The 16869-nt window shown below is 44.6% G+C and overlaps 1 protein-coding gene across 1 annotated transcript in view; it reads right to left on the bottom strand.

Moving 5' to 3' along the window:
* Window positions 1-16869, bottom strand: part of MXI1 (MAX interactor 1, dimerization protein) — a gene marked incomplete at its 5' end in the record, with an annotated part of 45800 nt that overhangs the window by 25371 nt on the left and 3560 nt on the right. The window contains one exon of the mRNA XM_010187838.1: window positions 3773-3802. Within this exon, the coding sequence (XP_010186140.1) occupies window positions 3773-3802 (30 nt within the window). The remainder of the gene's footprint in view (window positions 1-3772; window positions 3803-16869) is intronic.

The raw sequence follows: 16869 nt of genomic DNA, 5'->3' as shown, positions 1-16869 counted from the left end.
TCTTTCCCTCCTCAGATCTACCTTTTGTTTGAACTAAACTGTTGTTACCATAAGAAAAAAGTGCTTTAATAACTCATTCTTTACCCCATTACTCAGCTTTGTTTTCCTTCCTTCTGCTGTATTACAATGCAATCATCACCAAAACCAAATAGGTCAATCTAGGATATACAGAAAAACTTTTTTTAATCTGATCAACAGCTTTACAAACATCGTTCTTGTTCTATCAGGAGACGTAACTTTTTGGACAGACACCAGCACCACGTTGGTCTACCAGAACTGCCACTTCACAGAGCAGCAGCGAAGTCACCTCAGTGCCATGCACCTTCTCCTCATACCGCACTGACCACATCCTTCTAAAACTGGCGTGTGTCTACAGTGTTCAGACAACAGCTAATTCTGCTGGCTGTGTAACACACACCATTTAACTCGACCTTGAATTGTATTTATTATCCTTCTTTGAGAAAATATTACACTGCCAAAGTCCATCTTTTAGTCATCTGCTTTATTGTGTTTTCTTCAGGAAAATGATGGGGTGTTGATTCCAAATCGGTTCTTTGGTAGGCGTGTTAAAGGACTAAAATGTATTGTTTTAGTTATGCCTCGCAGCAGATGAGAAGCAGAATACTGGTTTCTTGTTTAAATGCAAGCTATGACTCATCCTGGGCAGAGATAAACTGAAACACATACCCATTAAATCAAAAACACAAACAATTTTCCAACATGAGGATTAATGACAGATAATAACTATAAATTAACTTTAATCTTTTATATATCAAACAAAGCCCCTTATATAAATGTCACTGCAATCTCTTCAAATAAAAAACCAAATCAAAGAAGAAAGAGAAGTCACTTAAATATTACAGTTAATATTTGGTACCAAATCAAATAGTTCCTTAGTAGAATCACCGGAGTGTTCATGAAATATTTCAAAATTAAGAAAATGAGTGGAGCTTAAAACATCGCTTTATTTTTTTAATATATTTTAGTTACTTTTAGACATCAAAGACGTACAAGATTTTTAATCCTGATACATCCTGAAACATCACCTGCTCTACAATATTGAGTCCGAGTTAAATCTTATATTCAAAAAGCAGGAGAGCATTTTGTTTTTCTAGTATTCTCTGGCTACTGCTTGAAAGAAACTGTGTAATTGTTGAATGGGTTAAAACAAAATTTAACTGAACATAAGAAGGCTGCTGTTTGCAGACAAGAGGGGAAAAACCAGAGTCAGAGATCTAATAGTGGACAATTTTGAAAATTATAGTGTGTGTCAATAATGGAGATAACAGTGAGATTCAAAAGGAATAATCGCAAATAATAGGGAAAATGAGCACCTGCCAGCCACAAAGCCATTAGTATCAGGCCTTTTATCTTTGCTACAGTTAAGTCTGGAGACACTGACAAACTTAACAACACAGCAAATAAAACATGGTAAAAATCTAACTGGGAAGCTATTCCCTTCACTTAGAAAACACTGCCATGGAGTTTGAGAATAAATGCTAGGAAGCTCACTGTCCAAATCATTGGTAGCAAACACCGCAAACCCAGCACAGTCACTGCAGGGTCTAGCGGGGTTTGCAGGTGTGTGTGGCTGATCAGGCCATAGCATCTGCATTAAGGGACAGAAAATCCCGAACCAGAAGCAGCTGATCTGACCAAAGATGCCGGGCATAGGAGTTTGCCTGTACAGACCACCCAATGTGATCAAATGTGTGCCCTTCCCAGAAGGATGAAAACCAAGGGTGTATAAAACCACGTCTGAGACACGGACCTGCAATACAGTGCCTTGGAATGGGAAGCCCTGGAGGAAAGACCTTGCTGAGAAGGCTGACGGTTAGGAGTCTTCAACCTGGAACAGGCAGGGACTAGGGAGTGTAACTGAGACAGAAGGAGAGGAAGAAAGATATCTCACCGACTGGGAATGGGAAGACAAACCCTGTAGCAAGGAAACAGCTTGTCAATATTCAGAAAAAGGTGGCACAAGGGGAAGCACAGGTACTAACATTCCTCTTGTCAGTAACATATATAACAAAATGCTGGACAGTTGTCAATCCTGATACCCCCATCTCAGGTAGTATCACTGTCCTCAGTTAAAGACAGGGAATCAAGGCAGAAACTTCCTCAACCCGCACAGACAGGTGGTATTGGGCACATCCTAAACCCATCAATACTTGCCAGTTCTCAGCTGGACAGTAAGTATGAACTGCTAGCTGCTGAGATCTCACCCACACAGAGTCTGAAGCTTCACTGCCTGACCCACAAGCCTGCTCTAAAGCTGTACTGAGGGCAAGCAGCATTTGCAGTAACAATTAGATATGCAAATAAGCTCAATTTGAAAATTAGCGATGGTTTGCTGTTGTCATGGAGAATAAAGTACCCTTCGTTCTGGGTCAGACCAAGCACTGCATTTTATTTCCCTCACTGGTAAATAAAACTGCAGAGGGCACTGGAAAACCCAGGACCCACCACTTGACCACACAGCTCAACCTGAGACTACAAAGGTTGAGACTCGGGGAACAAGGGGGACAGGAGAGCAACACAACCCAATTAAAAAACCTCCCTGCAACGCTCCAGAAAAACAGGACCGTGACAACTCCATAGACACTCAAAGATACCAAGAGGTAGAAGCACAGCCTGGAAGAAAACACACGCATCGTGCAAAGGCCAAGGTGCTTCCCAGCACTGCTGCTGGGGGAGGCAGATGTGTGGGAAACTGGGGGCAATATGATGCATGTGGGACTCAGCTTTGATTCCCTTGAAGCTACATGGGAAGATCTTGTCCGAATGGAAATACACACTTGGCTGGAGCCTCTGTGTATCTTTGGGCATCCTTGTAGGGCTCCCATCCCTTGCTAAATGATGGCTGCTAAGAGGAAAGAGGAGGCAATCAACCTATTTAGATTCAGCTTTCCCACCCTGGGGGTTTCTTCATAGGAGCAGCTGGCCAGAGCACTGCCTTTGTTCCAGCAGCCACAAAAAACACAGACACCCCCTCACAGCCCCCCTAAAATCCCACAGAAGAGCCAAGATAAGTTTATAATGGAAACCCTGACACAACGTTAACTATAGCATCCTGAATGGAAGGCGATAATCTGATCTGTGTGTGAACTAGCTCCCCTTGTCTCAGTGGTATTTATCTTACTTTAACTCCTGTTACAAAAGGGTTGAGTCATATAGCAGAGCTAGCCAAGTAACAAAACTGCAAGGCTTGCTAAAACTTCAAATTCAAGGATAAACACACGCAATCCTAAAACAGGTTAGAAGAGAGAGTCTCTGCAGGCGTGTTGGTAGCCACAGCTCCAAGCCTCTGCACAATGGTATTTTCTTCTGCACCACAGAGATTATCAGAGCCCAGCGAAGGGGTGGGAGGGAGAGGGTGCAGAGCATAGGGCTCTGCCCTTCGGTTCATGGTAACACGTATTACCGAGGGCCCAAGAAACCTGATCCCGTAGCAACCTCATGTATGGAAAGTGCCCCAATCAGATTTCACTGTGTCAGGAGAAGAACAGTATTTACTCTGCATACAGATTAGTCACAAAACTGGGTCACTTCTTGCCTTTTCAGAGAGAGAAAAAAAAAAACAACCAAAAACAAGGCATCTTTTACAGATCTTTTTGTGTTCCCCCCCAGCCCTGACTTTTAAAACTACGTGATGCAGTGTGGTCATTCACAGCTGCCTAAGCTGATCAAATGGCACCTGCATGTGTAAGGTTAAAGCACATTACACTCACCAGGCTTGCATTTCTTAGAATTCAGCTCATTAGCTACTTACCGGTTCTTTTCTAGTTCGTTGTGCGTAGACCTGGAAGATAAACAAAAATTTGGATTAGCCACCTTTGACCTCTCAGCACCAAAGTTCAATTGCTGCAAGCTGTACACATCCCCAGCCACATCTCGCTGCATAAAGCCAAACAACTGCATACATTAAAATCTACAGCTATAACCTCAGCCTCTCTGCCAACAAGAGATTCCTCCCCTCCAGATTTTACTTGGTATGTGCAAAGCTGGTACTCTTACCGGAAAATGTTCCCTAGAGACTTAAATGCACACAAAATCCCAAAGAGAGGCAATGGTTGTAACAGGGGACCAGAGTCAGCCATTTCCAGACCAATTCTGGCTCTGCCACCGACTCAGTACACGACTGTCACTACATTTCCTTGTGCTTTAGTTTATCCATTCACCCTGTAAAAGCGCTGCTAGCACTGCTATCATCTGCTAACATAGGAGCTCACGGAGCATTAATTTATGCACACCAAATGCTTGCGGATCTTCCAGCAGCACTGGCTCTCTAAGGGCAATCCCTGGAGCCCTTCAGTGGTCACATGCTAGATTTAGCAAACTTAGTACAACTCCAGATATGGCCAGCATTTGGGCACGAAATGGGATGGCCTGGCACTGCCATGTCTGCAAACATCAGCAGCACTGAGCAGCACTTTTAGGATGCCTAGAAACCCCTCGGGGATTGGAACAGCACTGCCACAGCAGTAGCTTGCAGTGAAGCAAGCGACCCATGAAGCGGCACCGTGACCACTCACCAAAGGAGGGGGCTCTGTCTGTATACCTGTCCACCACGCCAAGCACAGCACTCCCGCATTTGGAGCTCGCAGCGTGAAAATGAGACCAACCAGAAACTAAAGGGAAACAGGCAAGTTCATTCTCCTTGTCTCCGTAATGACAGCACAAGTGGCTAAAAAAAAGCTTAAATCCTTTCAGGATTTCTAATCTAACAATGTTATTAGTAACCCAGGTAAGGTTGTTGAGGATTATTTTAAAAGGATAGCCATTTACCCAATGTTTCTCTTTAACAGAAGGTCATCTTAAAATAAGAGTAAAAGGAGCCCAAGAGCTTAATAAAAAGGATCTATTTTCTGTAATTTGGCATCACATTTCTTCCGGAGCTCTGAGAAGATTATCCTCTATCCCCCATCTGGAGAATCCCACAGAGAATTCTACAATTAGGGAACTGAATGGAGGATGTGCTCCAAGGGAAACCCTGTCATAATTAAATGCTTCTCCAAAAAAAGGGAGGAGGAGCGCTTAACAGGTGTTAGAACCTCGCTGAAGATGAGGAATAAACAGCAGACCTCTGTGAAAAACAAGGTAAACGAGTCACAGCTAGCTGGGGCTGAACGCTGCAGGTGGCCGAAGGAAAAAACACTTTACTGTACGTCTGTGCAGGGTACCCTACACAACAGGATATGGGAGACTCTAAAGGTAAAGCCAGACTCCTAAAGTGGAGGAAACTCACAAAGCAAATCCTTCCCTCCGAAAAAGAGACGATCCTGTAAGTCTAGTTCCCAGGAACCAGATACATGAACATAATATTTAGTCCAGAAAATCTCCCAAATCAAACCCACATCCCCCACGGAGGCTAAACCAGGAAAATCCATTTGTCCAGGCAACTTGGATGCAAATTAACCCACCAGGGCTGAGCTGAGGCACTTTAAAACCACTGCCCGTATGTTCTTTGGAACATGCTTCCTGTTCCTATTTACTGTATGTTCCTGCAGGAGACTTTGCACTCTTCTTGGCTGTGACATTAGCAGTTATAAAGCCAGAGATATGCAATGGCTTGAATTCCTATATTATATTGAGCCAATTATCAAGGCCAGCACTGAAAAAATGAAGTTGGGCTCACTGCTGTGAACAAAATTAAAACAGCAGGTTCTCCCTACCCCTCTCACACAGGAGACTCTTTATTACCTATCTGCCTTCTGATGAACAAGACAACTCAGAGGGGTCACAGGCTTTTCACCAAGTCAGGAGATTTACGCTGCGACTTTTAACCATATCGGTGGCAAGGGGAAAACAAAACCCCAACCCACTCCCCCTGCAACACTTTCCCACTGAAGCTGAATGCAAGAGAAAGAATCTCAGCAATGCTGAATGAATCTCTTACCTGCCTATGCTTTTCTTAGTCTTACCAGGGACACTTGGAAAAGTTTTAATTTTTCTTTTCATCTAAATTTAGGGAGAAAGCTCCAGCACTGCTCCCCAATACCACCATTCACTAACTCTTATTTTCTGTGCCAGCTTCTTTGCTTGGACAACAGATACAGAAAAAAACCTCTCTCTTCTGTTCATAATTCATTTCATTTTCTGTAGCTCCTGATCTAGAGATTAATTTTCTCCCCTCATCTTTGGGCTGCACATGTTACTAAGATTTATTTGGAGTTAAACAAGGACAGTGCTGTCAGTGAAGTGGAAAAAAGTACAGTACTCTACTGATACTACATTAAGAAAAAAAATATCTTTTAAATAGGTACAGAAACAAATGTAACTGGACCTCTGAGCTACTGTTATCAACTGAGAACCTTGACAGTATCACCAGATTGATATCAAAGCTCCATCCTTGTAAGCCATCACCAGCTTTTTGACAGGTACAGGAGGAACAACGCAGCTGTAAACTATTGCAGCACCAGGGGAACATTTCAGGGTTACTTTTTAGATTCAGCACTCACAGCAGCAAGGAGCTGGTGCATTCAGTGCGATGCTGTGTTGCTGTTGTCGATAGTCACAGCCTGTGTCACCCAGTGAAATAAGGACACCACTGTTGAGCATGGACCACAAACCAGAGGAATTCACATCCCTGCTGTCAGGCGGATGGGGGCAAGCAGAACCTTGCCCCCATCTGCAAAGCTGAAACCACAGCCATGCGGGTATGGACATGTTCAGAGAGGAAAACGAAAGCCCAAGCACACATATGGGTGCTGCTCAAAACCTCTGCTGCAATTTAAAAGTAGCTCAAGCACAAACCATCTGCAGGGTTCTCATTTAAAAGTCAGGTTTCTATAGCAGTCAGACCTTTAACAATAAATTTAAAGCATCCAAACCGATAACTATGCTGAAAAACTGAAGGAATGTTATATAAGGAGGATCCTGCTGATAACATTTTGAAATGAAGCTTGGGAAAAGATCAAGAATGAATTTTAGAAACTTAACATAAAGGAGCCAAGCAAACAGCAGAAAACAGCAGAGCAGTCCCCATTGTTTCTAAACAACAAAAAGCTGGAAAAGGAAACTGAAGTTTATCCCTCTTTACCCCAGATGCCTGAAACTGCATACAAAATAGGAAGAAACAGGGAAGCGGCAATTGTCAGTCACTCTAATTTATGGCCAGATGCAACAACATTTTTGCATCAGTTACTGTGATTCTGCCTGCACCCTTGCCATCCAATACTGTAACAAGGTGTTGCAACAGTAAGCTACACTGAATTCCCCCAGTGAATGAGACACTGCAAATAATTTATTACTTTATTCTATTTTCTTTATCTAAATAAAATCCCTCTTACCATTGTAAAGGCAGCCAAACTTTCCCTGAGCACAGGTAAGCCAACAAAACAAACTGCGTCAGGGAGGAACAAGCTCTAAAGAGCACTGAATTCATTTGTCATTCCTTTTTTTTTTTTTACTGTAATTAAAATCACAAAGCTGCCACATGACATTAAACACAGCTGACCTTTCTGGTTTACACATTTAATATTGATAAACAGCCCAATGAATGCATTTGCAGCATATCTGCATTTTGCTTTGACTTCTTAGTGAGGTAACTATTTTCTACTGGGAAAACACAGCAATCAAGAGTCCTTGTCCTATGCCATACACAGATGGCATTTAGACCAAATGACTCTGTCATCTCCTCGTACCTGGTCACACTCCTGCCTGTATCTGGCACCAGCTCCTGGCTCCAGAGGGGCCCAGGACTCCAACGGCTCCATCTCCATCACAACACAGACACTGGTGGCTCAGGAGACGCTGCTCGCAGTATGTACTGCCAGGTAAAGGGAGTAAGGGGAATAAAAATCACCTCTTCCAACACCTGTCCTTAATGCCAACACAGAGCCAGTGCTTCTCGTCCAAATTCACTCGCCCTACTCTGCTTTAGCAAGCGATTACTCAAGAAAGAAATACTCCATCAGCTTGTGCAAACTAAGGCAGTTACATGAATCATGTTTAGCAAACCAGCGAGAACATCCATCCACAGACCAGGCCAACCACTTTCTGCCTTACTTCACTTAGGTTCAGCCACCTCTGCTGCTTATGCATCATCACACCACATACAATTACATTCTTCCTCATTTTACAGACCTTCCCCACCTTCTGGCTCTGTTGACACCCATTCACTTGGCCACCAAATTCTCCCACAGGAAATGCCTTCTCCCATCCACCAAGCCAAAATCAACCACTCTTCTGGACCCAGTCAGCTACATTACTGCTCCCTCTTATATGCAAGCTCTTCCTCAGAAATTACTCCTATTGGAAACAGCCAAATGACAAAGTGAAACAAACAAAAAGAGGGGTGATCAACAGCTTTTCTCAATTTTAAATCCACCTGCATCCACAAAATTTACTGGCTGAAGAACTCCAGTGTTTTGCCAGGGTTTCAAGTAGCAGTGGATCAATACCACAAGTAGTCTATGAAACCAACTGCACAAGCCACGGTCTGGGAAGACAAGGGAGAAGCTCCACCAGTAGCAGTGGGTGAGGCTTTCAGCCCAATGGTAAGACAAACAACAGCCGCACAAAAGTCAACTCTTCATGCCCAGACGGAGATGCTCAAGGGCTGGGTTTCTGAGGGAAGTGTGAACCCACCTCACCTCTGGCAGGCTCAGGAGCCTGGCTCTTAGAGGGCTGCATGGGAGCCTAAGGAACACAGAAACTTATGGTATTCAACATTGCCAAGAGCTCCTACAGCGAGGAGCAGGATGCAGCTGAACAGGAGATGGCATAGCTGGAGCAGAGGTAACTCCTTCTGCTGTCATCCTTGTGCCCTTTGCAACTATGAGCAAGTCCAACAAAAGTCTCACCTCAGTCTTGTCTATCAGCAAATCTAACACAACATTTCCTTCCAAGCAATACTAGAGACAAAAGTTATCTTAGTCAGTACTATCCCATGATCCCCCTATGCTGTCTGGCCTTGAGGTCCAGAATAAATGCTTCTCCATGAGGAGCTGAAGTGAGGAGACAGAACAGACTGTTTCACCTTCTCACTGACGTCAACGGAGATGCACCAGATTAACCCGGCCCCAAACTGGCTAGTTCTTCTGTTGCTTTTAGATGGACACGGTATCAGATTCCTCCCAAGGCTCTGACCAAAGCTGTTTTCCCAGGATCAAGCCAGACCCTTTCCAAAGATCACATTCTCCATCTCCAACAGAGAAGGGGACGCAGCCGTACTGGCATCTGTTTGTGTTTATTCATCTTTGGAAAAGGAGAAATGGCCCCACAGTCTGTTTTCAGCTCAACAAGGTGAAGAGAGCTCCTTCCTGCTGTTCACAATTGCACAAAGTCACCTACTCCTGGGTTTCTACACAGTATCCAGAAAGCCTTCTGCAACACTCAGTCAAAAACAACTTTAAAAGATACACTGCACACATCCCTCAAAGAAGTAAATGTCTTCAAAGCCACCTATATCATCATTTTTGCTTGCAACACTTTCGAAATTAACTCTTCCCTAACACTTTTTATGCTGGGGAGACATCACCAACACACAGAAATTCCAAATTATTTTCCCAAGGTCAGCCAAGAAGCCTGTGGCAGAGCAGGGTACTTAATTTGGGCTCCCTGAATCCCAGGAAAAGGCTTGCATCAGTGGGTTGCTGTTCTCAGGCATCCCAGACAGACATCCAACAAAGATCATCTGATTCTTGGGTCAAAGACAAAAAATGACATAATCATTGTGAGCTGCAAATGGGAAAGTGGAAAAAAAACCCCAGCCAAACAACAAAAACCCCAACCAACAACCACCCAAACTTAAAGCAGGCCTCGTGTCTCACCCACTGGCTGTCAACTGAGCCAGCCCTACCCTCAGACACCACTGTATGTGGTACCATAGAAGAATCTAAAATGGGAGTCAAGAGCAAAGTAGTACTGGTTTACCAATAAAACCCACCTGACAGACACATCAGACATAACCCCTCAGGTGGGGAAGGAGCTGCGGCCGCAGTCTCAAACAAAGCACTGTTATGTTGGCATGTGTTCTGCTTTTTCAGCACAAGGGAGGAAGGAGCAGGAAGACAGCTCCTCCTTGCTGAGCACCACGAGTCTCTACCATAGCTGAGCTACTCCAAACCAGCACCCCAATAAGCAGCACAATGCGGCACTCTGCAAGGGAAGAGTTTTCCAAGCCAGGCCACTGCACAGCATGAATGTTCTGCATTCACTGCTGCAAACTTGGACCAGCAAAGAAGCCCCCAGCTGGCTTCCTGGGAGCCAGTGCTGGTGTGCGCCTTCTCCTGCACCACCTGAGACCCCATGTGCAGAGGCTGGTCCCAGCCCCAAGTGCTAGGGGAAAACTGCTCCATCTCACACACTCCCTCACACAGGGCCCTGCATGGCCAAGAGGAACTGGGTTCGCTGAACAAGCAGCTATTCAATATTTTGTTTTCTCCTCATTGTTCAATGCGTGGCCTCAAGCCAAGCCCTGCTCTGAATACAGAACTGGTGGTTTCCTTACAGGCTTTTTGACAGGCTCACTGAGGGCAGCGGTGAGGCAGTTCACAAGCACGTTTATTGTTGAGCACCCTCGCTTTCCAAATTGGAAGCTAAGAAACAGGGAAACCAGAGTTGCAGCTTCTCATCCCTCTGGGTGCCTCTATGAAAAGCCTCCAAGGACCTGGTTTTCTGGGACACTTTACACGTTCAAAGCACAACTCCTGCTGGCGTCCCTTGTGGCTGTGCCTAATCAGCACTTCCGCAGCTCAGATCCCAAGCTTGTACCTTGGAAAAAAATCACAATATGAGGAACAGACTATTTGAGGGTCTCCTATGACAAGCTAGACTGAAAGGGACTTGCTGAATGTACGCAGGCTGCTGACATGGGCCAGGAGTAAAGCGAGTTCTCCAATGTGCTCTTCACTGCTCCATTTGTCTGTCTTCTAACTTCTGTGACAAGTGAGCAAAGGTGCTACAGAAACCACCTCCTTCCCTTCCCAGCCCACAGTTAACCACATCAGAAGGGGCTCATGCACACAGATCACACAAGGGCTGATATGTGTTCATTTTGAGAGGTATCTTAACCATTTCAGTACAGAAACCATAGCCCACCTCCCTTGAACATGCAGCAGCCAACATCTCCTATAATTATTTAGACCTTGGCCAAATTCAGGTACATTTTCAGAGGTCAGGAAAAAGTATATTCTCCATTGAGGCAAGTTTCCTGTCAATGATCCACGATGCAAGGGAGTCTGAGGTTTTTGCAGGCAGATTCTTGACTCTTCCTTTTTAAAATACATTGACAAAATCATGTTTTTCAGGACGTGGTGAGGAGAAACATCAGGTGGCCTTACCACAGCTCCTTCAAGCTTCCCCATGAACAGAGAAGAGCATAGCACAGAATGCAGACAGCGAAGTCCAGACACTTCCTCACACTAATGCCAGGCATGCGCTGTCCCCCAGGTCTCTCCCAAGTGCTACCTGGGAAGGACAACCTCCCTACACCATCATCATAAACAGATCATTCGAAGCAAAATGAATTATTTAAACAGAATGAGACACAGGCTTCATCCATCCCCGACTAACACCTTAATATCTCTGCTAATGAAATTTTCTCTGTTGAATATTCAAGAGTATTACAGAGCAGGGTAAGGCCTGACAATGCAGAGGCTCTGTGCAGTCCCTGTCCTGCTGACTTCTAGTGGCCTCCGTGAGTCACAGCAGAGAGATTGCGGTGTTTCACAAAAAGAGAATAAAGACACAGGAAGCAATTTTCAAATCTACCTAGAAAACAAGTCTCATCTTCTTTCAAACAGCCACAAGCTCCAAAATACTGATTCTGTTTCCTGAAAACAGGATTAGAAAAGCGTGCGCATTACCCCAACGTACAGATGGTGGAAACCATATAATGTACAGATGGTAGGACCCATGTAGGTCATCTGACGTGCCCAGATCTTGCAGTATTTCAGCAGCAGACTCAGGAAACGATCCAAGGGCCCAGCACGCCAGCCCTTTGCCCTATACCATGCTTCTTCCCACATATAACATTACCCTTTTGAGGAAGATGGTCATATCCAGAAATAGCCTTAGCAATGTCATCTGCAGAGCAGCAGTCTGTTTGGGGAACGTGTACTTCTCTGCAATGTGCATTTTCTGACCTAAAGAAACTGCCTTAGATGCACCGAGGAAAATGAGGCTTTTTGAGTAAACACCACCTGACTGAAATGCGCTTTGTCTGAAAAGAAACTGATGGCATTTGTATGGCTGTGGGCCAGGCCAGACTCTCTTCACTTCTATTTAGACTTGTTAGTTATCTCTCATGTTACAACTATATTGCTGCAATACTGTGCCTGGAGACGAAAAAAGGGGAAATATACTTGAAAATACATTAACATCACTGTTAGGTATACACTGTATTAGGGAAACTAAGGCACAAAGACTGTAACAATATCAGGAAGAGAACTCAGATGTCCTGATGTCTGGGGTTATATTCTGTCAGCAGGGACATATGATCTAGCATCTGGGAGATCCTTGAAAAAGGACGGTTAAGAAAAACAGAAGAGCTCCAGCTTCTTCTGTTCTTACCGTTCTGGCTTACAAGCAGAAGCAACTAACATGAAGGCAGCAAGGTGGCTACCTCCCACTGCTCCCAGATGGCCAAACTACTTGTGAAACAGTTCATGAACTGCTGCAGTTTGTAGTCTGACTGTTAAAGGCAAACCAGAACTGGTGCCATGTTACCTTACCATGCCTATGCATTGCTTTACGGCTGCCCAAGCACCTGGACAATGATGACTGGAGTAACAGTCTCAACAGCAACCCCAACATGATCTCTGCTTTCCCATAACTTCTCCCTTCTTGATGGTGTAACAGATGGAAGGAGATAAATGAGAAGCATTCAGAAAATAATCAACTTATTTATGCAGAGGAACTTTAATCAAAACTGAGGCAAAACAATTGCTCTCAGTCCACATGCTTGCTTGTCACAGAGCAAGCAGCAAATTATAAACAAGTAATTAAGATAATGTTGGAAATCATCTACGCTACTTCAAACTGGATTCATAAAGCAACAGAATTAAAGTGAAATCACCTTCATATCAGAGAATGGAAGTGCAGTAGAAAGCACAGAAATGAGACATGGGAATATATCCAGCAGGATGGAAAAAGCAGGCCTGTTCCCTCTGAGCTGATCAACAAGGCAGTGTCTCATAGAGAAGAGATCCAGGCAGAGGCCAGCCAAGTGCACAGCTCCAGAGACCCACAGCCTCTGATCAAGAGAGCCCAAAATAGTGAACAACAACAAATCCTATCTTTGTTGGTTCAAAGGGGGTAGCAACTAGGAGCCAACACTCTCAAGACGAGAACAAATAGAAGCCCTTCTTTCAATTTGGGCAGAAGTTTGTCAGGAGGGATCAAGAGATGATCAATAGCAGGAACTGGAAGCAGTAAGACATGGACTGGTCTGTTTAAGTCAGAAGAAAAATGGATTTGAAAGCTCAACCAGGAGTAAGAAAGGAAAAAGTCAGTCTTACCTACAGACAGAGGAGCAGATGGAAACAACACTACAGGTGACAACTAATTCACTGTCAGGCAAAGGATCAGGTCAGGTTTAACAAAAGCATGAAGGATAAATCCCTGCATGTGTTGTGAATAAGGCATTACACAGAGAAAATGCAAACAGGGTACAAATGCAAGATAGGAAAAAAACCCCTCAAACACCTGACAGAAGTATACTACTTAAACCAGGGAACTGACTGTGCGCCAAATATAACAGGAAGAGAAAAATGAGGGAATTCCAGAAACAGATGATGAAGTTTGGCCCAAATATCCTTCCTACCATCCCAGGGCACCAAATCTCTCTAGGAGCTGGGGCTAACAATCTTCATGTTTCTGAAGACCCTAAACACCAAAATCTGAAGTTTCTTGTAACTGTGCCAGCACAGCTATCAGTGATGCAAATCAGGCCACAGTGGCTGCAGCACAGCTCTACCTGGGTAGAGTGCTGCAACATGAACAGCAGCAGCCCTCGCCAACAGTCCCTCTGCTGCAAAACAGCGTGCTCCTGAAGAGGCTTCTCCCGAATCTGAGAGGACAAAGGGATCATGAGCCTTCAGCCAGAGAGTGACAATTCACAGCACACATATGCTGCAGCACTGAATTATAGCTAAGTTGCAGATAACATCAACAACTGGGCCTGCTTCTAGTTTACACAAAGGCCTCTTTGCACAACTTGGACAGTCCAAAGAGACCACAAATTACATTTACTGAAGGTATCAAAGTATAAATTCAGCCCAGAATCATGGGTCTCTGCACAGACTCCCTGCCACACAGATCTCCCTATGCATGGCTATATTACTTGTACACAAAGGAAAGCAGGAACTGCAGCTCTGCAGGATCATCTCACTTGGAGGGCTATAAAATAAACAGGGTGATAAAGGGGAACACAGCGGCTTTCTCTGTGAAAACTGCTTCATCAGCCCTAGTGCTTCTGGAGACTTCATTCCTCACTAGGGAGTGGGGTTTATGCTTCTCATGCCATTTGCCGGGTTCACCCTCAGTTTCTGTATTTTGCCTGGTAACCTGTCAGTTGTACTGCAAAGCCAATCATCGCTGAGGAGACACTGCTCACAAAACCTCACCTATGTGGGGTATATTTTTTTTGCCCAAATGGTTGCCAGAATCTCAGTTTGTGATGTAGATCAGCAGAGACAAGCAAAGGCATCACTTAGTGCCAGCAGATTCAGAGATTCCAGCATCACTACGACTTGCTTGTGTACCCTTGCAGATGAATTTGGGTAGATGACATCAAATGGGCACAGGGGATGTGCTGAGGCTCAGCTGAGCTATTTGCGTACAGCCCTACCTGCTTCGAACAACTGTACACCAGCACAAACCTACAGAAGATAGTGGGATTTTAACAAGAGGCAATTCTGCCTCTTGTGCATGGACCAGCAATCCATTTTCCCAGTCTGACACTCAAACTGTCATTCTGCTTTCTCAAAAAGAAGTCATGTTCACACCTAATTACAGTTAATACTGCTAGCCTGTCCCTCTCAACATTTCTAACAGAGAAGAAATCCTTAACAGCTCAGCCTTGTCCAGTTTCCTCTCTTGAAAAATGAAGCAGCATACTCATACATACTCTCTACTGGAAGGCAAGATCCCATCTCCAACTATTTCTAGACAAAATTTCAACAGCGGCATGAAGATTCCAGATAGTAATCACACTGTACCTTATCAAAATCTGGCATAAATCAAAATATGGCACAGCAAATACTATCCATTCTCTATTTTACACATGTGGATTTGTACTATATGAAACAAAGCCAAGTCCTGAGCCATGAATAGAGCTCCCTGGTGCTACAAGGCTTGAGACAGAAAGCAGAGTCTCCATCCCCAATGTATTACACAAGGGCCAGATTCTAACCCACCTACACACAGCGAGTCAAAACTCAGCTCCCACTAGCTGTGGAGTAAGGTGTGATCCAGTGCGAGTGCATGCAGCTAAAGAAAACAAGCTCCCTAAACAAATAAACAAAGTATCATCCACAAACAAATAACTGATAGAGGCTAGGAAGCAGCAAAGCTGTCAACAAAAAGCCTCAGAGATCAGTTCTCTGGAATGTGAAGAAAGGGGTAGAGGCTTTGTGTGGAAAAGCAGAACAACACGGGCTGACACAGCGATCTGCTTTTTCAGGAATTTCTTACACAAAATAGGCAAACCACTCAGCCCCCTGCACCTCCTCTCCCCTAACAAAATCAGTATTAGAACACGGTCCTAACTCCAGGGCCTGTAGGAAGGACAGAAAATTGCCATGTACTTGGTCATCAGCATTATGGGGGAGGGGAGGGGGGAGTGAACCTTCTCCGACAGATAAGATAGAATATATTTTAAATTGTCCTTATTCAAACGTTCACCAGCCCCCCTAGTCCTCTCCTGTGCAGAGAGGTACAGCTGCACAGCAGTGCTGTTCTGGTAAATCAGGCTTTCCTGTGCACCAGACAGCCAAGGTTGACTTGCAGCCACATGACACACATGCCACATCCTTTTAGCTTCTGCGCCCATGTTTGTCAACCTGTGGCACACGAAGACATCACCTGAGGCGCAAGAGGTACCTAATGCGCACCTACCTGGCCCCATCCTTGCTCAGGGACACGGTGAGCAAATTAAGCTTAAAGCCAAGAGGACCTGAGGGTTTCAGTAGTACAGCCTCCATCCCTACCTTAAAACACAGCTTTAAAGCTAGCGAGGGTGGGGTGGGAGAAAAGATTCAGCACCAAACAGAATCACAGAATCACAGAACGTTAGGGATTGGAAGGGACCTCAAAAGATCATCTAATCCAATCCCCCAACTGATGGGATTTAGAAGTGTGGGAAAAAAGTTTCAAATGGGGCAGAGGAGAGCACACAAATAAACAACGTGAAGAGCTGCATCACTAGAATAGCCAGAAGGGCAAAGAAACCCAGACACCCAGATTTTCAAGACACCGTATCCAAAATGTCTTACCATACCCATTACAGCTGCTGATTCCAAGCTCTGCAAGCAACCTGCTACTGGACTGCAGATGTCTGAAAGGCCCTTGGGAAGCAGCCTCAGACACAAGGGATGATAATGGGAAGAGAGGAAAATGAAAGGAAAAAGAAACTGGACAGAGATCAAACCCTCCCCCATGGAACTGAGCAGTAGATTCTTTGAGTGCCCTTAACAACATGGGCCTCCCGGGAGAGCCGAGGGCTCCCAGTGCTGCTGGGAGGGTGCCTGGCATTTCCCCAGGATCAGACCGAAAAATAACAGGCTTTTCTACATGCTTGAGAGTCTAAAAGAAGACAAACACAAAAGACAATCTAATATTGTAACGTAATTTCAGATTCCGTTATAAATCTTAACTTCATTAAACTGATTGTATTATGGGGGGGGGGGCCGGGGGGGGAAT

This window comes from Mesitornis unicolor, unplaced genomic scaffold, assembly GCF_000695765.1.
Source record: "Mesitornis unicolor isolate BGI_N332 unplaced genomic scaffold, ASM69576v1 scaffold45600, whole genome shotgun sequence".
In the NCBI taxonomy this organism is placed as follows: Eukaryota; Metazoa; Chordata; class Aves; order Mesitornithiformes; family Mesitornithidae; genus Mesitornis; species Mesitornis unicolor.
This window is presented reverse-complemented; position numbering and strand designations above follow the sequence as displayed.